The sequence below is a fragment of the Pan troglodytes genome, chromosome 1 (assembly GCF_028858775.2).
Source record: "Pan troglodytes isolate AG18354 chromosome 1, NHGRI_mPanTro3-v2.0_pri, whole genome shotgun sequence".
NCBI classification, from domain to species: Eukaryota; Metazoa; Chordata; class Mammalia; order Primates; family Hominidae; genus Pan; species Pan troglodytes.
This window is the reverse complement of record NC_072398.2, coordinates 221,314,021-221,339,679: the sequence shown is the minus strand read 5'-3', so window position 1 is coordinate 221,339,679 and position 25,659 is coordinate 221,314,021. Positions and strand designations below refer to the sequence as shown.

General features: G+C 59.8%; 1 protein-coding gene across 8 annotated transcripts in view; it reads right to left on the bottom strand.

Annotated features, from left to right (window-relative positions):
* Positions 1-25,659, bottom strand: part of CASZ1 (castor zinc finger 1) — a 160,258-nt gene that overhangs the window by 22,098 nt on the left and 112,501 nt on the right. For 4 of the 8 annotated variants that reach the window (XM_063786351.1, XM_063786371.1, XM_063786360.1 and 1 more), the window contains exons 3-5: positions 10,183-10,339; positions 6,357-6,845; positions 1,001-1,835 (exon numbers count right to left, since the gene is read on the bottom strand). In XM_063786351.1, the coding sequence (XP_063642421.1) occupies positions 1,001-1,835; positions 6,357-6,845; positions 10,183-10,339 (1,481 nt within the window). The remainder of the gene's footprint in view (positions 1-1,000; positions 1,836-6,356; positions 6,846-10,182; positions 10,340-25,659) is intronic. The other 4 variants (XM_063786374.1, XM_063786368.1, XM_063786383.1 and 1 more) reach the window with 1 other exon arrangement.

The following is a 25,659-nucleotide window of genomic DNA, read 5'->3' as shown; positions in this document are numbered from 1 at the left end:
TCCGAGGCACCCACGGTGGGACTGAGGACATCCCTGGCAGAAGCTGGCCAGAGGTTCAACGAGCCCAACTCTGGGAGGGCAGTGCCATCTCGTGCAGGTGGGGCTGGAGCCCCCTTGGGCACGGGCTGGCAAGCCACAGAAGCCCGGGCTCGGCACCCAGCATTCAGGGAGTATCAGGAGGCCGCTGGCTGAGGGGCACCAGGCCTCCCAACAGGGAGGGATTCGAGGTGGGGGCAGGCAGCTGGGCAGGGGAAGTGTATCCTTCCCCAGGCAGCAGGGGCCGCCTCGATCTGCTCCAAGGCATGCAGCCCCCTGGGGTCCGGGAGCCCCCCCAGGGTTCAGGAGGAGCTCTGGGGAAGGGTCTCACTCAGCCCCACACCATCCACCATTTGACTACCCAGGCCGTTCCCCTGCCCATGGGTTCAGGCTGTAAGGGTGTATGCACCTCACCCCGGTCACTACCTTTGCTTCCTGCCTCCCCCAGGGCCCAGGCTCTGAGCCCAGGAGCCAGGGCCACCAGCATGGACCCAGCATCCCCAGCCAGGGTGGCGCTTTCGCAGCCAACCACAGGCCTGCATTCAGCACTCATGGCAGCAGGTAGAGAAAGCCTGTCATGGGCAGATGGGGGTGGCTGCAGTCCCGGTGTGCATGCTAGCAAAAGGCAGAGCACACTGGTGCCTGGGAGTGTGGGCGTGTGTGGGGGGCGTGTGTGGGGGGCGTGTGCGAGGTGCACGTGCAGGTCCAGGAGCGGGGGGTCGCTGCAGGAGGGCTCACGCATGGTTCTGTAGGTGCAAGAGTGAATGTGAGCGTGGCGCGCACCTGTGTGTGTGGAAGCGCATGGATGGGAGCCTGAGTGTGCACGCGCCTGGATGCACAGTGGATGTGTGTAAGGTGTGAGCGGCAGGTGTGTCCTCAAGCACGGGCAACCCTGGTGAGGAAGGAGGCCTCCTGTCTAGTCTGGCTCCTGGCTCTGGGCATTGTGGGGTGGGGAGCGCCTTACTTGACAGTGGAGACGGTCCCCGTGGTGATGGAGTCTGTTTTGGAGAAGGTTGACTTCAGGTACTCGGGAGTGTTGAAGGACAGGGAGGCAGGAGGCTCTGGCCCTGGCCCGGGGGCGCTGGGGGCACTGGGCACACTGGCGAGGGGTGCGGGAGCCAGGCTGGGGGTGGGCGGAAGCTTGGCGGGGCCTGGCTTCTGGATGCCCCGGACGTCGTACTTGGAGGGGCGCCCCACCTTGCCCGTCTTGAAGGCGATGGCCCCGCCCATGTCGGGGCTGCCCTCCCCGGGTTTGAAGAGGTGCAGGTACTTGACATTCTCCAGGTCGTACTTGGATGGCTTCTTGTAGCTGCTCCCGTTCTGGGGCCGCAGATTCTCGCCGGTCTTCAGTTTTTGGATGAAGAAGTCGTACTTGGAGGCCCGGGCTACCAGGTTCTGCATCTGGACACTGCTGTGCGACGGCAGGGGCAGGATGGTGGCCTTGGTCTCCAGGTGGGCCGTGCTGCTGGGCAGCCGTAGGCCGGGCAGGGTGCCCACCACCTCCTTGCCCACCCGCTCCTCGGTCTTGGTGCTGGGGGCCGGCCAGGAGAGCTGCTCGCCAGCCTTGAGCTTGCGGATGTACTCCTCATACTTAGAGAACCGTGCCCGCTTGCTGAGGGTATCCTCGGAGGTGGGCAGCATGGAGGAGGTGGCTGCCTCCGGGGTGGAGCCCGCGTGCAGCTTCTCAAAGCTGATCTTCCTGGCCAGCTCGTCCCGCGTGTTCTGGTCATCATAGCCAAACATGCCGAGGAACTCGGTCATGGTGGAGGCCGCGTAGTCCCGCAGCGAGGAGGCCTCTCCTGCAGAGGAGGATGGGGGCGCATCACCTCTGGGAGGGAGTGGGAGGGACAGGAGGTCCCCCCACTGGGGGCCCCCACCCATAGAGGGAGGGGGTCAGTGTGGGGAGGGGCGGAGCAGGACATGATCTATGGACGTTTGGCTCACTTGTTAGGTTTTACGACTCTTAAATTAATTTGTTTTAAAAAAAAGTAATTAATACTGGGGTAAAATAAAACGAGTTCATCAATGCCAGGAAAATCAATTTCCTAAATGTTCTGGCCGATGGCTTTTCAGTACATTAAACAAAGTTTCATAAATGTCTCCGCTCTCTCGCCTTGGCCTAATATGAAAGAGAAGTCATTTTACTGGAAGTAAGGCCAGATCCCAACCTGCCTCCCAGGACAGGGAGCGGCAAGAACCGGGGACAGGTAGGGACGTGGGCCAGTGGGCAGCTGGGTGGGAGCCCAGGGGTGGGGAAGATGCTCTGGCCGGGGTCGGGGTGGGCCTGGCTGGAGGACCTCCCTTGACCCCACAAATGGATCCCCTGGGCAGATGAAGGGTCCACTCCAAGCCTTCCTAGGACCTGGCCTCTTGGCCTCCCCACACCTTCCCAGGTGCTGAGGGTCCCTGACAACACAGCTCAGCCAGGGGCGCAGGTGTGTGGATGTGCCCCTGGCCTGTGACATAGGACCTGAACACGTCCTCCAACCCCCTGGCCTCCTCCAGTCACTTGCAGTCACACAAGGTTGGGCCACCCGGGGAGGGCAGGAGTCCGGGCAGGGCCTGAGTGCAGCCTCCTTACTGTGGCCACCCCGGGCACACCAGGAAGCCTGGAGCCACCTCCCCACAGTGACATACACACACACTCTCACATATCAACACACACTCACACACACAAACCCACACACAGTCACATGCACACGATCACATACAACACACACATGCATTCTCACACACACACACATGGTCACATGCACACAATCACATACAACACACACATGCATTCTCAAACACACACAGTGACATTCACACGATCACATACAACACACACATGCATTCTCTCACACACACACGGTCACATTCACACAGTCACATACAACACACACATGCATTCTCAAACACACACACCCAACACGGTCACATTCACACAATCACATACAACACACACATGCATTCTCACACACACATGGTCACATTCACACGATCACATACAACACACACATGCATTCTCAAACACACCTACACAGTCACATGCACACACAAACATACACATGCATTCTCATACTCTCACCCACAGTCACATGCATTCACAACACACACATGCATTCTCACACACACACCCACAGTCACATGTACACAATCACATACAACACACACATGCATTCTCATACACTCTTACACAGTCACATGCAATCACATACAACACACATATGCATTCTCATACACTCTCACACACCCACACACAGTCGCATGCACTCACACGCCATCACATACACACTCACATAAATCCAGTTAATTACATGCACACAATCACATACAACACACAAATGCATTCTCATACACTCTCACACACCCACATTCTCACAATCACCTATAACATACACACACGCATTCTCACACACACCCCTACACAGTTACATGCACACAATGACATACAACACACGCATGCATTCGCATACACTCACACACCTACACAGTCACAACACACACATGCATTCTCACTCTCATATCCCCACACACAGTCACATGCAATCACATAAAACACACACATACATTGACACCCACCCACCCCCCCACACAGTCACATGCTCACAATCACATACAACACACATGTGCATTCTCATACTTTCACACCCACACACCCAATCACGTGCATACAATCACATACAATACACACATGCCTTATTACACACTCTCACCCGCACATACGCACAGTCATATGCACACACATGCCATCACATACATAAACCCACACACAGTCACATGCACACAATCACACACAACACACATGCAATCACACACACGCTACACACCCAGTCATGTGCTCACAATCACACACAATCACACACACTCTCACATACATCCAGACACGCAGTCACATAAAACTCATATACTTGCTCACCCCCACACAGTCACATGCAGACTCTCACATAAAACACACATACCCAGACACAACACACACACTCATAAAGACTCACAGACACCACACACTCACACACCTCACAGACTCTTGCACTCACACTCAGGCTCACCAGCTCCCATCCCTAGCCGCCTTCCTGCCTCTGCAGACATACAGGTACACAACCCCCTGAACCCCTGCCCTGGGTCTCTCGGAATGAGGGAGAAGGCGGTCAGTCCCAGGCTAATTCTGAGCTGTTCTTGTGGACCCACCTCTTCCGCACATGCCCCACCCCATGGCCGAGCCGTGACCCCAGTACACACGCACACCTGCCCCTTCACTGCCCGTGTGCTACATGCCTCCCGTGTGCCATGCCCTGCATCAGGGTTAGGTGCACCCGCGAGACTGAGACCTGCACGGCCCCCGGGGACACCATGTTCTCTCTGCTCATGTGCAAGCCAGCCACGTGGGCACACTTGGGGCGGCAGGACCCCAGGCTGACTACACAGCCAAGGGAAGGCGTGGCTGGGGGGTCTCCTCCCAGGCGAACCTGCCAGGTCTGGGATCCTCAGAGACACCTGGGATGGGGGTCTAAAGGGGCAGGACTGGGCCTGGGGAGGGGAGGACACCTGGCGGGATGTGGAAGGAGAGGCTGTGGGCTCCGGGGAGGGCCTGGGACCCGGCTAGGGGAGGAGAGGACAGTCACAGGCAGCCACCTGGCACCCAGGGTGCACAGAGGGACTCAAGAAACCAAAAGACAGCCGTTCCCCTGGGGCGGGGCTGGCGGGTCAGCCGCTGTCCTGACCTCAAGCTACACAGGGTTGGGGGGCCCAGCTAGGGAGGAGTGGGCTCTGGCTGCTGGATTCAGTGGCTCAGGGACCAGGGAAAGGGGCTAAAAATAGCTGGAGGCAGCTGAGCCCTCGCTATATATGGCAGAGAAACAGGCTTCGAAGGGCAGGCAGCTTGCACAGGGAGGGGACCAGGCAGGGGTCCCTGAGGGGGCCCACAGGCCTGCATGGCCGAGCCCAGGGCCCAGAGAAGGTGGCTTGGGGGCCGAGCCCACAGAGGCAGCCAAGCCTCCGCTGTCTGTCTCCTCCAGCGCTCAGCGCTGAGCAGGCAGTCCCAGTGTCGGGGCTGAGGGGGCGAGGCCTGGGTCCCTGAGGCCATTGGCAGTTCCAGGCCCGCCTCTGCCAGCCCCGCTCTCCACTCCTCTGGAGGAAGGAGGCAGGGGCTGAGGCCCACTCCGCTCCCCGTCAGCTGTGGGCAGAGCTGGCCTGGGTGGGGGTGTGGAGGGGACGGTGGCCCTTGTCACGTTCCTCTCCTCTCCTCTCCTCAGGCCCAGCACAATCACCTTGTGTCTGGCAACGGCAAGGGCTTTTCCTATCAGAGGAAACTGAAGGTCACACTTTTCCTCATTGATCTTGCAATGTTTGTTAATTACTCTGTCACTGATGTGGCGAAGGATAATTAAACAGCTCTGTTTATATCTTATATGCATAATTATGTGGCTGCGCAGGGCTCCCCGCACAGGGAGGAGATGCACCCCTTGCTGCAGGGGAAGGGCTAGGGGAGCGGGCAGGGGAGGCGCAGGGCACCGGGCACAAGGCTGGGAAGGAGGCCGGGGGCAGAGAGAAGGCCCAGACCTGGGGGCTGTGGTCCTGGCGACCCCCTTGCCTGCTGGAACCCCTGGCCCACCCTCCCCTGAGCAGAAGGCGCGCGGGGCTGCTCTCGATCCCCAGGACATGGAGACACCAGCAGAGCAGGGCCTCAGTGCCTCGTGGGAGAGAGGTCAGCCAGGGGACCGTGGCCGGGGCAGCTGGCTGTAAGAGGATACGCTGGCCGGGCTGGCAATCCGTGTGGCCCTGAGACGTCCTGCTGGGAGGGCCAGGGACAGCGGTGTAGGGAAGGAAGAGGAGGCCAAGGGGAGTGGCAGGAGAACAAAGCTGGTCCTGGGCTCCTCCGAGAAAGCTCCGTAAGTAGCAGAATGTGCAGACAGCAGGCTCACAGGCTCATGCTGTTGACCGCTGCGCCCCTCTTGTGCCAGGTACTGTGCCCGGTAAGCTCAGGCCTCACAGGTGTGTGTAAAGAGTCACCTGCCCACCATCTGTCCAGCCGTCTATCCCATCCGTCTATCCACCCACCCGTCTATCCCTCCCTCCCTCCCTCCCCACCTGTCCACCCCTCTGCCTGTGGTTTCTTGAAGACCCACTGTGTGTGGGGCAGCTGCAGCCCTTCCCTTCTCACCTGGGGTGCCCCTCCCCGTCCTAGTCTCTCCCACTCCAGGAGTCCTCCCTGGGTGGGATGAGGGGCCGGTATTTAGAGCAGGAGTGAGGAGTCGGGTGTGCTTACCAGACATGCTGCCCCTTCCCCACTGGCCTCCCTGTCCTGGCCTTCAGCCTCCCTTCGAAGGCCAGGCACCCACCTGAAGCCTGCCTGGTGCTGGGGCCGCTGTCCTCCTTGGAGGCTGCCCCGTCCGAATCCTTCTCCTCCAGGGCACCGCCGTCCTTGGAGGGCTCCTCCGCGTGGTCTTCCTCATCGCTGCACCCCTGGGGCTGCACCATGTAGACACCCTCGGGAGGCAGCTCCAGGCCCTCGCGGGCAATCCGCCCCAACACGGGTGTGGGTGCCGGCTCCTCGCTGTACTCCCCGTTCACCCACTTCTCGATCACCGCCCGTCTCTTGTCTTCCTCGCTGCGGGGGGCCCGGGCTGCCCCAGACTCAGGGCCACTGCGCTCTTGGTCCCGGGGCCGCGATGGGCTGCCCTCCGCGTGGGATCCGGCGTCAGCTCGCTTGTCCACCACCACCTGGCGGCTCAGCTTGGCGCAGATGGCGTTCAGCTTCAGGCCACCCTTGCGCTTGGGCGCCATGGCGGGCTTGCCTGCAGGCGGGTCCGTGCACCGGGTGCCCTCAGCTGCAGGGATGGAGGAGGGCACGGAGGTCAGAGGCGTGCAAGGCCAAGAACAACCCACCCTCCTGAACAGCCCTGCATCCCCCAAGCTGCAGGCCTCCCCCATTGACCACAGTTCCATCAAACTGCCCTGAGACTGCCTGGCACGTGTCTATCTCCCCCACTAGTCTATGAGCTCCGTGGCCATGCTTGAGAATCACTCTACTTTCTGAGCCTGGCAGGGTGCCTGGCACAGAGTAGGTAGTTCAAGAACTAGTCTGTAAATGAACAAATGAATGAATGAATGCCTCTTCAACTACAAGGCGCGCCCAGGTCCTGGAGGCATTTCCTAGGCTTGCTGGGCCCTGGGAGGGGGTGTGCCCTTTGACACACAAGGAAACTGAGGCCCAGGGAGGTTAAGGAGCCGGCTATGCGGTCAGGCTGTCAAGGGACAGCGTGGCATTCCTGGCAGCTTGTTCCGCTTGGGAGCGTCCTGCCTTACCACACGTTCCTGGGGAGGAGTCACAGAGAGCCAGGGACCAGCTTGTGCCAGCCTCTTGCCTCACTGTCCCGGCAGCACTTGGCTGGCACCCTCCCACCCGAGCACGTCAGCCCCTGGCGGCTCCTCTGCCAGGCCAGGTCCCTGGGCCCTACCTGACTCCAACCCTGCTCAGCAGAGAGCAGAGATCTCCTTTTCTCCCAGCCACTCAGGACCCTCCCGAAGGCCTCCGTGTTCCTCAGTCTCCTCCCTGCCTCAGGGTCTTCTCCAGCCCTTGCCAGCCCCCTCTTGGCCTCTCTGTCCATTTCCTGTTGCCACTCCCTCCCCCAAGCCTCAGTCAGAGCCATCCAAGTGGAGTTCCTCATGGCACTTCCTAGGGCCACTTTGTCCCTATCCTAGGACCTTGCTCCCCAGCCTCGGCCAGCCTCTGCAGCCCCGGAAGGCCTGGCCAGCCCACTTCCCAGCCCCCAGGAGCTCCAGCAGGTGCAGGGTGGGATCGCTTAGGTCCCTCACGGAACGCCCCGAAGCGCCGGTCACAGCACCTAATCCCCGAATGTGACAGCCCGACACACACAGCCGGAAGGAAGCCCTCATGAGGCGACTTGAGAGCCAGCGACCTCCCTCGCGGCCACATAGCCCAAACTCTGTCCCTGATAGGGCACCGAGGGTCCTGGGGGGCATACGGCAAGCCCACCCACCACACAGCCTGGGACCTGCCACAAAGGCTGGCGAGGGTGGACACACACACGCACACACACGCGTGCACACACAGCGCAGCCACATGGAACTGTCTGTCCGTCCATTTAGTGAGCTCCTTCTGTGGGCCAGACCCTGTAGTGGGGCTTGGGGACAGCGCAGTGGCCACAGCAGCAGGGGCTCGGCTCACACTCACTGTGTACAAAACAAAATGCGCCTCTCCATGGCCCTCACGGGAGGAATGGGCGTGTCAGAGTCTCCACATAGGTGGGAAGGCTGAGGGCAGGGCCCCCCGGCTCCATGGTCAGAAGGGGCTTCACTCTAATGATCACCCCCTGCCAACTTTCCACATGCCAGGAAACCCGATGAGAGGCCTACCCAGGCGGGAATGGCAATACCTGGGTCCACCCAGGGGCCGCATCCCTGAGGTGGACTTGACTCATACGCACAGAAAACCGTCCCCTGATAGACACAGTGCCTGGCCGTCCCAGCCAGATCCTTCCCTTGTAGCCAGTGGCCAGTACGGATGGCTCACTTGGCCCAGACGAGACAGGGTGATTCTAGCCCAGCCAGGCCCACTGCCAGAGAAGGGTCTTCTCAGCCCACTCCCAGGCCTTCCAGTCCTGTGACCCTGGCTTCAGGGCCTTAGACACTTGCCCAAGCTGATGCCCACTCTACCCAGGTTCGTCCACATCTCCAAGTCTGTGCCACCCACACCCAAGACCCCAAGCACGATGCGGGGCCCCTCTCGAAGTTCTGAGACGGGGCCTCCTCTTCACAGCATCCCACTCGACCTCAGAGCTGCCCAGCAGGTTCTGTGACGCCGGGTTTCCTTCAACAGGCCTCCGGGGAAGCGGGCCTCACCTGGTCCCCTCGTCCCTTGCCCTGGATGGGGAAGGGAAGGGGGGAGTGGGGGAGCCTGCACTATTTTTACCAGGAGGTAAGCAGCCAAGTGTGGATGGCAGACGGCAAATGAATCTATAAATATTTATCCTAAGGAAGAGGGAAGCAGAAGCTCCCAGGGCCGCACTTGCTGCTGGTGACGCCCCCTCCCCGGGCCCCCACCCATCCTGGAGCCTCCCCGCACTTTGGCCCACCCAGCCCAGCCCACCTTCTCCCCATCTCGGCTGTGTGCCTGGCTCAGTCCCTGCCCGGGCCCCCACCAGCTGCGGTACAGCTGTGTACCCAGGACCCGCCCCCAGCCCCAGGCCCCTTTGCTCCTGCCGACTCCCCCGGCACCTGCCCTCCAGCTGCCGCGCTGCCCCAGCCCACCTGCCTTCCAGATGCTGCCCTCCCTCTCCCTCTCTTGCTGGTCCCAGGGGTGGAGGTGGGAGGCGTGTGGGCTGGGGACACAGGGGCAGGAGGCAGAGGTAGGGCTTAGGTTTGTAAGTGCGAGCGCGTGTGAGGCTGGGCGGCGGGAACAGGGGTGCGTTGGAGCTGAGGTCTAAGCTTTCCGCCGCCTTCCGGCCCAGGGCCCTGGGATCCATAGACGATCCGCCCCCCACCCCGCTGTGGTCTGACCCCAGACTCCTGTCCATGTAAACATTCCTCTGACTTTCTTCCCTAAAATATAAACGCCGTGGCCAGGCCTCAATGGAAGGAAGCCATCCGTCCCCGGCCCTGTCACTGCCCCTTTCATCTCCTTCCCGCCACCAGCCTGCCCGCTGCTCTATTTACACTGGACACTTCCTCTGGGAACAATACTGCCCAGGAGGCAGGCTTGGGCCAGAGGGTGGGAAGGCGAGGGGACTCCTGCTCTGCTTCCCCGGAGACGGGAGAGGCGAGGGGAGGGGCTGCTGAGGTGGGCTGGGCCGGGGCCTGGGACCCACACACAGTCAGAGCCCACTCTCTGCTGGTGGCGGTGCTCTTGGCCTCCAGCCTCTGGCCCCACGGGCTCTGGCACAGCACCAGGGTATGGCCTAGCCTCTGGGGTCAGGGAGTCGGGAGCTCACGGCGGAGCTCTGCCCTGCGCTAGCTCTGGCCCTGGGCAAGATTCTTCCCTGTAGAAAGGCGGCCAGGCTGTTAGGTGAGAGAGGGCACCTGTCTGTGCCAAGTACAGGGCCTAGCAGGGATGAACCTGGGAAAAAGCAGCTGAGCCCTGGGAGGGCCACCAGGCAGATGTGGTGCCACACGTGAGCTTGAGATTCCAAGGCTGAGAAACCTTACCTGGCCTGGAAGAGGCAGGGGACAGAGAAGAGGCCAGAGGTCTGGGGCAGGGGCGGGCTGGCCTCTCAGCCCCTCCTCGGATTCCTAGGTTCGGGACCTTCCCTCTCAGGGCGCCACGAGCAGCAGTCTCCCCGCAGGTCTCTGAGCTGAGCAGACCCTGCACAGGGTTGGGGAAAACGGGCATGGACTGAACCGTCCACCTTTCCGGGCACTAAGGCATGACTTGTTAACGGCCCAGCGGAGCCGGCACTGTCATTGTCCCATTTCATAGAGGAGGAGGCTGTAGACACTCCAGAGCCCAAGCTCACCCTGGCCAGGAGCTCCCGAAGGCTGGGACTCGGCCCCATCCCCATTAGGGCCCCTAAGCCGGCCCTAGGAAATCCCAGGCCTCTCTGCGGGGACTCCTTCCCCTGCCCCGTCCCCTCCTCACCCTCGCTTCCTGTTCCCATAACACGGAGCCCCTTAAAGTGTTAACTGCGATGGGTAAAACGGTGCAGCAGATTGCTACAATAAATAATTTACTGATATTTATAAATATTCAAATCAGCCGGCTTCAGAAATCGAATGAAGGGAGGGCCTCGGGAGAAGGCCCCGTTATGGCATGAATCTCATCACCCCCTCCGTAGGCGGGGGCAGGCCAGGGCTCCTGCCAGCTCTGGGTGAGAGGGGCGTTCCTGTAGCTGCACCGTATCCCCAGTGCCCTGATCTCACTGCTCTCTGGAGGTAGCCTGCTCACCTGGTCAGGGCCAGGCCCCCTCCCGCAGGCATCCTGGGTTCAAGGGGAGGAGAGGCTGCAGTGCCCACCGCCCATGGCCCTGGGTCTCAGAGTTGCTTGTCCTGCCTCAACGGTGGGTGGGTGGGGGTCTGTCCCAGGGGGCCGGGCAGGCCTGGCAGCCCCTCCCCAGCCGTGAGTAATGTGTTCTGGGGCCGGGCTGCCTGTCAGCTCCCAGGCTCCGGGTGCTTTATGGGCTCTGCTTGGTGGCTCTGAACTCCCTGGTAGGAAATAAAGTTCTCCCTGCGCGTCCCTTCTAAACATTTCACTCAGTGGAAACGGTGTTTAAGAAAAATGAGGACATATTTCTTCCTAAGGATGCAGTATCCCCTTTGGGCGGCCTAATGCCCGCTGTATATCAGGAGGTGGGGAGGCAGGGGCCAGGAACCAGTCCCCTGGGTTGGGGGTGGGCTGGGGCCCTGCCTTCCCACTGCCAGGCAGCTCGGGGGCCACTCTGGTAGCTGCCCTGGGCCATGTTGTCTGGGGCCATAGAGCAGCTGGCATCCTCTGAGCACCTCGTCTGTGCTGGGTGCCTTACAGTGCCACCTTGGTGATGCCCCCAGGATCTCCACATGGTCGGCTGTCCTGTCCATTCCCACATAAGGAAGCAAAGGCTGTGAGGCTGGTAGCTGCCCACAGTCAGTGCTGGAGCCCAACTGCCACCAGGCTCAGATGCCCAAGGTCATAATCTTCAACCCCACCTGTGTCCCCCACAGCCTCCCGCCTAGGCATCCTGGAGTCAGGGGCGGGCGGCTGCCGGGGCTTCCACCCTGCCATTTACTTCCGAACTTGCAGCTCACAGGCCACAAGCCCCAGTTTTGGGGTGCTGTGCTGGTGTCCTTTCAACAACCTCTCTCTTGAGTACCGTGTACAGACCAGACCCTGGGCTGACTCCTCAGGCTATGATGTGGGCACACAGGCAGCCCTGGTTCCTGTGCCGCGGATGCTCAGTTCAGACTTGGGAATGAACACTTCAAAGCCAGTACAAGAGCCATCTCTGTAGTGGGCATCAGAGGTGCCAGAGGAGTGGCAGGTCTGGAGGCCAGCAAGGGCCAGGAAGGGCCCAGGCATCTACCCCTCCTCCCTCCTCTACCTCACAGCCCATTTCCGCCTGAACGGTTCCTTCCCCATCCTTCAGCTGTGACCCCTCCCCCACCAGCCAGGACCCATCCCCTCCATCCCCTCCGAGAAGGGAGTCCTTCCCTCTTGGACCCAATTCTATCCCCAGCTCTAAACAGAAGGGCCTTTAAGTTCTGTGGGAGGAATGGTTGTTGCTCCCTAGGGGTTCAGCCAGGGCCCGAGGGGTTCAGCCAGGTCCCCTGGCCCTCAACAGCTCCAACTTGGGTGGGGGGCGTGCTTGGCCACGGGGCCCTAGCTTGTCCCACTTTGTTTATTTATTTATTATGATTTTTTTAGTCCAGTTAAAAGGTTTACTATCCAGACGCGTCTAAGTGGCCTCACTTAGCGTAAGTAACTCTATAAATCAGGGGAACTGTTAGCATCCACCGCACAGGCTGGCTATCAATCTCCCCCAGGTCACAGCCAAACAGGAAGGGGAGAAAAAAGAGAGTTACCACCCAGGGGAGATTTAAAACATGCACACTGAGCAAACGCGCACAGACCGCGTGCATGCCTGTGCGCGCGCACACACGCTCGGATGCCTGTGTTTGTACAATCCCGTTATATTCACACGTGCACATGTGGAATCTGAGAGTGCTGCGTGTGGTCGTGGTAACAGAACACAAACATGGCTCCTGCAGCCATGAGGGGAGACAGATGTGAGGGAAGGGGCTTCGGGTGAGCCTAGGACCCCCAGGGCTGGGCTGACTCTCAGTGCCTGAGCTGCCCTGCTCCGGGCAAGTGTCTCTGGAGGGCAGTGGAGGGGGTCTAATTGGTCCCCTCCCGTCTCTGTGGCCCCCACCTCTGCCAAACCCAAAGGGCCCAAGCTTTTCCCTTTCCCAGCCCCAGGTGGGCACTTGGCAGGGGGGTGGAGCCTGGAAAAGGAGGCAGGAGGCTGTAAGCTGTGGGCCACCACAGCGGAGCATGATGTCACCTCGGGTCCTTACTCGCTATGCCCGAGGCTGGCACACCCCAGATGCGGCACTGGGCTCAGGAAAGGCAGCATCATCTACATGGGTGGCCAAATGCCATGCAGTGCACTGGAGGGTGCGAGGCTAGGATGATGGCAGAAACACCCTGCCTTTTCACGGGAGCAGGTGTGGCTGGCTGGGTGTCCACACAGCCTGGACTGCCCTGGAGAGGCCCCAGACCTAGACAGCCCCACAAGCTGTGCCATGCCAGAGACCGGAGTGGGAGAGGCGGCTCCTGGCATCTGCTCTAGGTCCCAGAGACGGACATGGGCAAGGCAGCCCGAGGTGGGGGACCTGCCCAGGCCACCTCCTTTCCCTGCTTGCCCGAGAGGCCTCCCCGGCTCACCCGCCCGCCGCATCTCCCCATGAACTCTATTTCTCTTTCCTCTCTGAAAACAACTGAGCTGTAAATACTGTTTAACCTTCTCCCCCCTCCCCCCCCACCCCCTCCCCTCCGCACTATAAAAACACAAATATGCCATAACTCAGCCGCCCGGCTGCCCAGCCTCCAACATGCCCCGCGCCCGGGCCTCTCAGGAAGGTCATTACAAACGACTTTCCGATTCACTGCTCCTGAAATAATTTTGTGTATTAAAACCTGAATCTGCACTTTCTGGGGCCGAAAGCCTCGCTTAATTATGGCGGGTGTCCTTGGGACGGACAGTGATCCTTCACTCGCCAGCCCGCGCTCCAGCCCTCCGCCCGCCGGCCCGCCCCCCTCCCCGGGCCCAATCTGTTTTCAAAGTGTGTCTGTCCTTTATTAAATTGTTTTCTTTTCCACATTATCAGTTGCCATGGAGACCTCATCTCTCGGATTATTTGAATTTCATTATATCTATTGATTTGGGAGCATTTCATCTTTTTTATTGTTTTTCTGTCAATTTTCAAAACGAATAACCATCTAATTTGCGTCAGTGCTGATTATGTTTGTCCCTCAATAGAGGTCGGCAGCTGCGCTGGGGAAACAAATCAATGAAAAACCATCATAAAACTCCCCACTCCAGTCTCCAGGATGTGTGGGTGACATTCCACGCCTGCGAGAGACACACTCATCAGCTCCAACTTCGGCGACGGTGGCGGCGGCTCCGTTCCACGTCCGCCTCCTTTGGCCTTAATATTTAATTTTGCGATTTGGGGCATTATTAGTGGTGTTTTTATTAGCGCGTGTGCCTGTGAGTGTTTGGAGGTGGGCTGGCGGTTCCATTAATTTGTGGGTGAGGCAGGGAAGCCCCAGAGGAAGGCACGGCGGACGGCGTTGGGGTGCAGTGGCGAGTGGAGAAAAGAGGGGAAAAGCTCCGAGGGGGGCGGGAGCCTGGGGACCGGGAGGGCCCTGCGGAGGGGCTGGAAAAGGGGGACCGAGTGAAGGGGAGGAAAAGAGGGAATTCAAATTGCTTACTTTGTTGGTTTTTTTAAATAATTTATGCAATTTTAAGCATTTATGTATAAATTTTTTAATAAGCCACCCTGGAGCAGGATGGCCATTAACATCCAACGTCCTTCTGTCCAATGGGCTGGCGAAGAGGATCAATTTCTGAGAGTACTTTCCCTTTTTTATGACATGATAAAATGCTTTTAAAGCAACTTACACAAATATGGAAATTTTTTTTTCGTCTCCTCTCCCTTTGCCTAACAGCCTTCTTATCCGCCAGGGAGGGGGAGGTTGTGTGTGTGCACACACGCGTGTGCACGCACACACACTCTCTCGCACTCTTGTGCTCACGCTGCCTCTCTCCTGCTGGGGAGGGGGGCTGAGGGGGTTGGCAGGGAGACAGCCCCAGTTCTAACTGGAACTGGCCGCCTGTCCTTCTAACAAGGGCATAAACTTTCATTACCCATGCACGCAGTCAAAGACAATTTAGGGAAACGCGCTGCTTGGAAAAGGAAAACCTCAGCGATTCGTGGCCCATGCTGCTGCCACCATCTGGGGGGCTCCCACCTCCAGCTCTAGGGAACCCGGTCCCTGAACCTCTGGCCCTGCCAGCAGGAGGTGGGGCGAGGGCAGGACAGCTTCCATGTGGACCCTCCGTGGGCAGGAGAGCCCAGAGAGTAAGGGTCTCCTCCTTGGCTCAACAGGACCATCCATGTCTCGGGCTGAGGCCAGGCGCCCTGGGTCTTGCCCTCCTTGCCCTCTCTGGATGGCCTGTACTAACCCCAACCAGGGCTAGCCCTTGAGGGCAAGTGCAGGCCTCTGTCATCCCTGCCACCGCAGTGCCTGGATCAGAGCAGAAGCTCAGCTATGCAGACGGACAGGCTGACAGATGGACTGAATGGCGACAAGGCAGGGAAACAGGCCCTAAGGTATCCTGAGGTGCCTGCAGGGGCCCCACAGATGCTGGGGCAAGATGCCCTCCCCAGGTGCCCCTGCACTAGAAGCAGCTCTGGTGCAGAAGTGCCTCTTCCTACAGAGTCAGGGCATTGGCCACCATCACCCCTACCTGGGCATGAGCCCCTGACTTCCCCGGAGATGGGAAGACCTTCTAAGAGGAGGGCCAGTGCCTCCAGGTCTCAGGGTGACCCTGCCTCACCTGCCTGCTCCCTCTCCTGATGAAGGCAAAGAGGAACCTGAGAGATGCCCTGCCCAAGCCCCCACCAGCCGACGCAGACAGTCCTGAATCCAGCGTGGGGTCCGAGCCTTCCCCGGCACCGCTGCTGCGGGAGGGCGTCCAGCCCTCTGAGGCCACCGTGGGGCACCTGGGCTTTGGCAACTTCCACATAAGACAAATCGACTCCAGAGACCCGGCCCCTTGGAAAGCTCATCACTTCAGCGTCTTCCCTGCCCTGGGCTCGGGTCCCCAACTGTAACACAGCGTTGCTGAGGGGATGATGTGGGCACACGTCTGGCTGGGGCTGCAGAGCACACGGTGCCTCCCTGATGCTCCACGGTGACTGTGGGCAGAGTCCCCTCCTCGGAGCCGGGAGCACTGCTTCCTGCCTGGTAACTGCAGGGCACTGCGGACCTGGAGTTCGGCCCCGTGTGGCCCTGCCCACCTCTGCCTGGGGATGTGAGAGCTGCCCTAGGCCTCCTGCTCCCATCCCCGCTAAAGCCAACTTCTTCCTGGGCCTCACCTGCCCCAGCCATCCAGGCCCAGTCTGGAGCTGACCAGTGGGCAGCCCAAGAAGGTCCCCATGGGTCCCTGGGCCCTCTGTCGTGGCAGCAGGGGAGCAGCCCTGGCTGCCCCAAGCCCTCTGTGGGGATGCAAGGGGAGCGCCCACCCCTCCTGTTTTTCTGTGCTCAGATACCCCCCCAACCAACTGTCATTAAAATAACAAGTTTCTGTTACAATCTAAACATTCCCACATCGCATAAAGGGTTATATTACACCCGAGTCACTCCCGGCCCATGTTTGCACAGAAAAGCTCACGGCAGGTCCCCCCTCCTGACGAAGTGACTTATTAAAGTTTAAACAGTAATTAACAGAACAATAAAAATAAAGGGATGTTTGGGGAGTCGTAGCGCACACAGGGTTTTTGGCAGTGCCAGCAGTTTTTCAGTGCCCTGCGCTGGCAGCAAAATGTGACTGTGAAGCCAGTGGGGACAGAGGACGGGGCCAGGGTCGAGCCAGGGAGTCCTGAGGCCTAAAGGGCCAGAAACCCCGAGGCAAGGCTGGCGGGAAGGAATGGGGGTCCTGGGGTGGCAGGGTGGGCACAGTGCGAGGAGGCGGGGTGGTCTGGCATGGGCAGGGAACAGGCCTGGGTGGGGAGGCTTCAAGAGGGGTGAGGCCAGTGCCCAGCTCAGCCTCAGGCACTTCCGGGAGCCCAGTGCCTCGGTCACATCCGGCCAACTCCGCACGGACCTGGCTGGGGGAGGTGCCAGGTCCCCCGACACTGCGGGCATTAGGAGACCCTGCAGTTAATGATTCCTGGGGCTGGACCCCAGCCACTCTGGGCTCCTCTCCCAGTTGGGCAGGTACCCCTACCCCTGCCTCTGGATCCTGTGGCCAGGGCACTATGGGAACTCTCCTGGCCCCTATTAAGCATGGGTAAGGACTCGGGGGCCAGCCAGCCTAGCACATGACCCCCCCACCCACCCCCAACAAAGGGAGAAAGTGGCCAGCTTGCTGGGCCAGGTGGGTCCCCAGCGGGAAAGTCCTCTTTCCCCAAGGTTTGCAGGGAGCTGGCCTGGCAGGCCGGTCCAGGCCAGAGCTGCCTGGGATGGGCGGGGCTAGGCCTGTTACCCTCAGCCTTGCCTCTTCTCCCTCAAGTTCCATCCCAGGGGCTCAGACACCTGCCTGCCAGGGATGGCAGAGACAGTCAGGACGAACCAGGCGCCCAACCCCAGCAGCCAGGGAGGGGCCCCAGGAAGAGCGCGGGGCTCCCCCTGGACCTAGGCCTGCTCAGAGGCTTGGGGGCCAAGGAAGGAGGGACAGCAGGAACCCCTGAGGGTCACACAGAATGTGTGATCTCAGGGTGGTGACAAACCCATGCCAACCAAGTGACAGACACCAAGGCCCTGCTGGACTGGCCCGGACCCCCGTCCCCCATGCTGCTTCTCATTCCCTCTCCCAGAAGCCCTGGGCTCCCGCTATTGTCGGCCACGTTGAGGGAGGGCCCCTGCCTGTCCCATGCTCACCCCTGTCCTTCCTCTCCAAGGAGAGCCACCGCAGAAGCAAAGCTCTCACTCCATCACACAGCGTTAGCCCCAAAAGGTGACCTTTCAACAGAACATCCCCAATTCAGGCTCTTCCCACCAGGACAAAGAAGACAAAGAGCCCCCGGGGAGGCCTCTCCACCATCCTCTGAACAAAGGGGCTCTCCTCCTGGGCTCCTCCATCTCTCTCTGTGCCTTGGTGGACCAACCTGCCTAGGGGTGCCCTGGGATCCTATTTCCACAGCAGGCCTCCCTCCACCTTGGTGCCTGCCCTCGACCAGCCTACAGCTCAGAAACGAGCCCCTGGCCCGGGGCGAGCAGCCCCACAGTTTCCTGACGTGGACGCCTTTGCTGGTTCCTCCACGTCCCAGCCACACAGGCCAGCAGGAGCCTCTGTGAAGCCTGCATGGAGAAGAGATGCTGGGCTGGGCTAGAGACTCTCTCTAACATCCTGTCTCCCGGGATCTAGGTCCTGGCAGCTGGCGGGTATCAAGGGCATGCACTCTGTCCGGGCTGAACCCCGTACTGCCTGGCTCTGCCACTGCCTCTCGCTGAGGCCCCTGTGGGCACAGCCAGTCAGGGGGTGCAGGGCCCCACAGACCTCAGTGCTGCCTGGGCTCTGGCACGTAGGACGTGAAGGAAAGCCAGCAGCTTTTCTCCCCCTCTTTCCTGGGCAGAGTCCTCTGGGGCTCCATCGCCCCCCGCCTCCAAGATGAGTGAGTCATGGTGAGGGCAGAGTGGAGGGTCGAGACAGAGAGAGCTCAGGAGGGGGCAGGTGATGCTTCCCAAGCCTCCAGCCTCTCTGCTCAGGCTGGAAGGAACGCCAGGAGCTCACACTCCCTCGCTGCTGGAGGAGGCAGACTGAGTCACCCAGCGCCAAAGCCTGGCCGGAGCAGGAGGGGGCAGGGGAAGGCACCTTCAGGGTCAGGGGAAGGATTGACAGAGGGCAAGGCAGAGGGTGTCTGGGTGGCACCGAGGAGGGCAGGAGGGGACAGGGGCCTTCTCATGGGTACGTCTAAAGTGGGCAAACAGGGAAGCAGCTGCTCGTCCTGACCCGCTGTTTCTAGAACCTGTGTGTGGGGCATGGCAGGGGTGTGGCAAGTGGCTCTGGCTGGACACGGAGCTAAGGAGGGCAGCCTGCACTTAGGTCCAACGCACCTTGGGACAAGGGACAGCTATCAGGGTGGAGGCTGTCCTAGGTGCACAGAACTTTAGACCTGGAAAGGGACCGAGGTCCAAGAGGCTGAGAAACTTGGCAAAAGCCCAGGCCACTCACTCGTGAGGACTAGGCAGATCCAGGGGCCCAGTTCCCAGTCTGAGCCCTCTCCGGCCCAGCAAATCCAATGCTACACATTTCTGTTTCAAAGCAGAGCTTTCCACAGCCTTGGAGATTGCACCAGGCCCCTCGGGCCCCAAATACCACAAAGGCCCCCTGCTGCGGAGGATTTGAGCCACACATGGCCCAGTGGGCAAGGACCCCAAATGGCTCTGAACCAGCACCTGCGGGGTGCGAGGCCTGGAAGCCAGGCTCCCCCGTTCTCCAGGGGAAGCAAAGTGGAGGCTGGCTGCGTGGCCTGGCTGACCCACCGGAAATGGGTAGGACGTGTGTGGCAGGAGGGGACCTTTCTCTTGCAGGGACTGAGACCCTGAGACCTTCCAATGTGTGTTGATGGGGAGACAGGGCAGGCGCTCTCTGGGGATGAGAGGGAAAGCCTGGACTAGAGAGGCCCCGGACAGCAGGCCCAGCCCAGGAGAGGCAGCGGCATGGGCAGCAGGTGGCAGAGGAACACTGGGTGGCACACCACCCGCCCTCCCTGCAGCCCGTCTCCACAATCCCCTTGCTGAGGCCAGCGACGGCGACCATGACGAGGACATGAGGGGACTAATTTAGGAGTATTTTTAAAACGGTGGCCCTGGTGGAGGGCTTGAGCAGTTGTCAGCCATCTGGAAGAAGGAATTACAATCACCTCCCTAATCCTATATTCCCTAAACCCTAAAGCTGGTTACAGTGTGAGGGAGAGGCAGCAGGTGGGTGGGGGTGGGGGGGTCTGTTCCAGAGGGGGGCAGAGCCCAGGGAGGTGCCCACAGGGCCGGGGCAGCACCGCCCCCGCGAGGGGGCCGAGGCCGGGGCTGAAGATCCCAGTGTCCTCTGAGCCCACCCAGCTCCCCCACCCGCTCACGCACACTCGCTCCCTGGGCCGCGCCGGCTCGCGCAGGGGCCGTCAGGTAAATTAGATCTGAAAGCTGACAATTTCTGACCATATTTCCTTGATTATTTCAAACAAATGCACAGCAGCCGCTGTAAGGAGATTAAAGTGACATAAACGTCCCGAGCGGGAGGGGGGAGGGCAGAGGATTCAGGTCACCCCCATCCGTCCCCCGCCTGACAGACGCTATATCGCTATCCAATCCAATAAAAAATCCCCCCCTTTTGCTTTAATTAATTTTACAGCTAGCTTGCTTAATTACTTTCAATCAAAATCCTCCTGCCATCGCAAAATTAGAGATGGTTGAGCTCCATTAGCCTAAATTCTTCATTTCCATATAGAAAAGAGGCTGTCTGCAGAGCCAGCCTGGGCCCCTGGCAGGACAGACGCCCGTCTGCCCGCCTGCTGCGAGCCAGCCCACCCCTGGCTTCCGCTCTCTGGCTATCTCTGGCCTATGCGTGTCCCCTCACTCTCCTCCATCACTGCTCCCTGGGCCATGAAGAGCTGAGGTTCAGGAGGGGTACCCGCTGCCCCGACTTCCCAGGATTCATGAGGGGACTGCAGGGCTGGCACAGAGCTCTCCACCAGGGCCTGCTGCTTTTGACGAAAGCATAGGCTGATCCTGGGAGCCTGCTGCCCTGCCAAAGGGCCCCTGCTGCCTCCAGGACAGAGCCTAGTCCCAAACTTGAGGCAGACAGGTCTCCTGGGCCATCTGCACCACCTGCCCCAGGAAGGGGTCCCTCTCCCAGCAGGCGGAAACACTCCCAACCCCGGACTTAGGCCCCTGTCAGAATAGACCCCTGGAGCCAACGCCACCCAGGGCTCCCTCTGCCGATTCCGGGCTGGAGTCATTGTTCACCATCAGGATGACTCGGGCCAGCTGTCTCGATGGTGCTACCAAGCAATGTAGCAGCCCCCACATACTCTGGCATTCTCCTAGGGCCCCCCGCGGGCCCCTCCTCCCCATATCATAGTCCTGGTTCCCAGCCTGCAACAGCTGCACCTCCACCCCCAGCCTGGGTCGAGTGGGTGGCGGGTCTGGGCTCTGTCCACATCCTGTGCCTGCACGGGCACCCTTCTCCTCCCCTCCACCTGCCTCATCTTCACAGTCCCCAACCCCAACTCTGGAAGCTCCACTTCAGGTTTTCCATACTACAACCCCGAGTGTCACCACAGGGTCCGGCCCAACCTGGGCTCCAGCTGATTAAGGATCTGCAACAGGATGTAGGGATTACAGTAAAACCTGGCTCCGGATCTGCAGGGGCAGCAGGCCAAGTCCCAGCCCTGGGACTCCCCTCCCCTACCCTTCCAGCATCCCTACCCATTCCCCGTCCCAAACCCAGCTGCCAAGTGAGGGAGGAAGGCTGAGCCCCTTGGCCCTTAGGGGACTCCTGGCTGGACTCTAGGGGGTCTGAACTGACAAGGGGTGGCATTAAGGAGCCCAGGCCAGCTCCTGCAGAAAGGCTGGGGTGGGGCAGGCTGGGGAAGGGGAGTGATGGCTTTATGCCGCCTGGATTCCTTCTCAGGGAACCAATGTGAAGGTGGGGTGTCCTGGGCCTGACCTCTGGGCAAAGGCTGAGTAAGCAGGGAAGGAAGTACCCTAAAGGCCACGAGAGCCCCTTCCAGGCAGAAGGCCTTACGATGCTGCCGGATGGCTCCGGCTGGATGGCACGGGGCGGGGGGGGGGGGGGGGGGGGGGCGGTGGAGGGGAGGGGGGTGCGAGGCCGGCTCTGGGGGTGGAGGAAGGAGCTGAACTTGGACCTCCAGGGCCTGTCTTCTGGACACCAGGGACCCACAGGTCAGTCTGCAGGCTCCTCATTAGTCCTGCTCTAAAGATGAACTCAAATCCTCTCCTCCTGGCTTGGTTGAGTTTCTCAAATATATCCTGAGCAGCTACTGGCACTGCCCCCTCTGCCCTAGGGATCCTGGGAGGATGGCTTTGGGTCTCAGGGGGTGCAGTGTTGCACGCTCCAGCATTACTGTTTCACACTCCAGAGCACAAAGGGTAGGGCAACTTTGGGCTGGAGGAGGGCGTCCAAGAGGCCACACCCCGGCTGGGCCCTGAGGTCAGCGGGTGGAGAAGGTGAAGGGGCAGGCGGGCAGACGGACTTGCTGCTGAGCCCAGCTGGGCCCTCTCCAGTTCCTCCATGCAGGTCTGAAGCCTCCGTCCCACACCACTACCAATGAGTCACCAGCAACAGGGACTAGGAAGCGGGAAAGCAGACGCAGCCCCAGTCTTTGGGGACACACACTGACTTCCCGGGTGTTCCCCCTCCCACTGGGGCAGGGCTGGGGCCTCACCCCCATCTTTCTTTCTTTCTTTCTTTTTTTTGGAGACAGGGTCTTACTCTGTCGCCCAGGCTGGAGTGCAGTGGCACAATCTCGGCTCACTGCAACCTCCACCTCCTGGATTCAAGCGATTCTCCTGCCTCAGCCTCCCAAGTCGCTGGGATTACAGGCGCCTGCCACCACACTTGGCTACTTTTTGAATTTTTAGTAGAGACGGGGTTTCGCCATGTTGGCCCGGCTGGTTTCGAACTTCCAGCCTCAAGTGATCTGCCCGCCTTGGCCTCCCAAAGTGCTGGGATTATAGGCAGGAGCCACCGTGCCTGACCTTTTTTTTTTTTTCCTTGAAGTCTTTTATCCATTACCCTCATCCCCATCCTCACCCTGACCTCCATGCCTGGCCCAGGTGGGTCGGGATGGTGGAAGGGTGGACAGAAGAGCACGTACAGGGTCAGTTACTCAGAGATCAAAGGGCACAGCCCAGACCCTACTCCACCCGCCAGCCAGCCCATGTGAGGCAGCGCCCACCTCTCCCTGCCAGGCCCTCAGCACGCTGCCCCCTCAGCGGCAGAAACTGCTCCTTCACCTCAGAGCCCGGCCACCCCTCCTCCTACACAGCCTTCATGGGTCCCAGCTGACACTTCACTTTCTCTGGGCAGCCTCCCGGGACTGTCCTCTCCCTCTGTCCTCACTGCACCCTGTCCTAGTCTTAGCACTTTCATAGTAACTTGTTTAATTAGCCCTCTGCCTCACCAGACTGCAAGATCCCTGGGACGAGACCACTGTTTCAGCGCAGTGTCTGGCCCAACAAATATTGACTGAGTGAATGCAGAAAACCCAGTGCTTCTGGAGCTCGTTAGGGTGGCGCTGGGCCCCAGGGACGTGGCCTGGCTTCTGGACTGACCCCCTCGGGGCTCCAGGAACCTTTCCTGGAGGGGTGGGGTGGGGACTCCCTGGGTGGGACTGAGCTGAAGCCCCTTCTCTTGGGTCTCTTGCCCTCTTGAGCCCCAGGCTCACCTCCAAACGCCCTTCACAGGGCTCTACCCAGAGAACAAAAGAGGCCCCAGTTGTTCGAACATTTCTCGGCGAGAGGAACAACTGTTGCTGGCCAGTCCCTTTCTGAATAAATCCTGCAACTGTTTGCAGTGAAGTGCGACTCTCTCCCTCCACCTCCTGTCCCTGTCCCAAAAGGAGAAAAGGGGATTGAAAAAAAGATGGGGGAAAATCCCATACCAAGCCCCACCATCTCCCTACATCCACTTTCAAGTTTGTCTGAAAATGTTATAAACACAACACACAGGGACAGCCACCTGCTGTCCCAGACAACTGGGACAGCCGCAGCTAAGGGTGAGGCTGTGAGATCAGGACCCAAAAACAGGAGGTGAGACAGTGAAGGCTGGAGGGAAGTGGGGGGTGCCGGGACGGGGAGAAGGGGCAACGGGAAATATCACCGTGAAGTGGGAGAGGCAGAGGGCAGGGTTGTACTCAGCCCTGCAGAGGCAGAGGGAGGAGGGTCTGTGGATCAAGGGCCCCGGAAGACTCCTGGGGGCCCGGCGGAATCCGGGAGGCAGGAGCTTCCAGTGGGGCAGTGGATACCGAGAGGGGAAGTAAAGGAGGGAGAGAAGTTGAGTGGGGAAGAGGGAACGAGGTCTATTAAAAACCTCTCAGTGCATAACACAAAATGTCAGGGTTTATAGCTTCATTCTTGGCTTTGCCGGGACTGAGAACCCTGAACAGAAATGTCACCACTTGTCATGTTTAATCACCTGCTGTTTGTTAACACCTTCCCTGCAAGGAGCCTGTCTCAATCTGCCCCTGGGCCCCCCAGGGACCCGGAAATAGAAAACATCTCCGTCTCCTTCTCTGGGCTCTTGGCCCTGCCTAGGGGCTCTTCAGCTCCATCTGAAGGCCTCCCGAGGAGCCCCAAAGTGATCCTTCCTATCAGGGAGGCCAGGGAAAGGAACCCCATATGGCCCTTGGAGGCGTGGTGCCATCTGTGGCCCTGCGTGGTGCGCTTGGTGTGGCTGGGCCGGGGCCTGTCATCCCCCTGCTTCTTGTGCCTGGCTCTCCAGGCCTGCCTGTCCATTCTAGCTATTCCACTCGGTCCTCTAACCCTGTGGGTACGCGAAGATAAATAAAGGAGAGCCCGCTCTGATCTCTGCAGTCTGGAAGTCACCAATCTGTCTGCTTAAACAGCAACGGTCACATAACATCTAACAACCAAAGCCACCATCCTTCCAGTTACAATCGGATCACACCATCTGGGGTTCTGGCTTGGCTCTCTGAGCGTGCTTTCCTGGGTTGTTTAGACTAGGAATTCTCAGCCCTACTGCCCCACGTTCCTTCCTCTGGGTTAGGGGTAGGTGTGGGGGAAGGGCAGCACAAATCTTCCCCACCTCCTAAAGCACAGTGTGGTCTACACTGGGAAAGAAGCCGGTTCACTCTCAGATTACAACCAAGCAAAGACCTGGGCAAACTCAATACAGCCCCCAGCCTAAAACCCCACCTGGGACAGCTGCCTGCAAAGCAGTGAGTTTATCACGTGGAGTTCCCAAGGCAGCCCCATCACCTCTAGTAGCAAAGAAAGCCAGTGGAGACACCCACCGCAGAGCTGAACTGAAAATGGTCTCCCAGTGAACCGGGGGGCAAGGTCCCCATCTTCCCTTCCAGCAAGTCTCTGCTTACACAGAAACATATCCAGCAAACATGCATCGTGAACCTGTCTCCTAGGAGAATGCCCGTTCGGTTAGACATGCTTCCTGAAGGGCTCTGCGTCCAGTCCTTTCACTTCCATTTCACCACAGAGACAAGTCAGAGTGCGTTCCACCCACCTGCAACCCTCCCCTGCGGACAGACGGGAGCACTCGTTTCTGCAAAGATGGGCACTCCGGGATGCCTCTAGAAAAGGAGGCTTTCCCCCAGAAGCTCAAAATGCATCTGCATCAACAACTACATTTTATCTTGCATCCCTGCAGCCCAGGGATGTGTTTGCAGACTACAGGTGGGGTACACATCGGGGCCAGAGATGTTTGGGGACGTGGGCCAGGCTGCACGGTAGATACCTAGGGCTGGAGGCCTGTGTGTCCTCACTCAGTGCTGCCATTTGGAACAGTGCTCAGGGGCGCCCCGCACCAAGTCCTCTGACATTTAGCGTTTGGGAACAAACCCAGCAGTATCTCCGGGCCTCCAGCTTCCCCACTTAGGAAATGGGACAGCTCCTTGTCTTCCTCCAAGGGAACTGATGAGGAGAGATGATATGTTAGGTGTGGCTCTCTCGGAAGGAAGGCGCTGATAAACTTACGGTGGTGGGGGAGTGAGGGGCTTGGGGGTGGGGGTTGCCTTGTCCGCATCCTCTCCAGAAGCCCCGTCTGGACTGTGATATGTTGGGGGGAGAAGGCTCAGTGTTAAAGGGGTGGGATCACAGCTGCAAGCCCTTTTCTAGGCCGGGTCAAGCTTCCAAGCAGTGCCCTGCGATGCCTTGGAGGGGGCGGGGAGCAGGGGACACGAGCATGCCTGCCCCAGCACGCGCGCCTA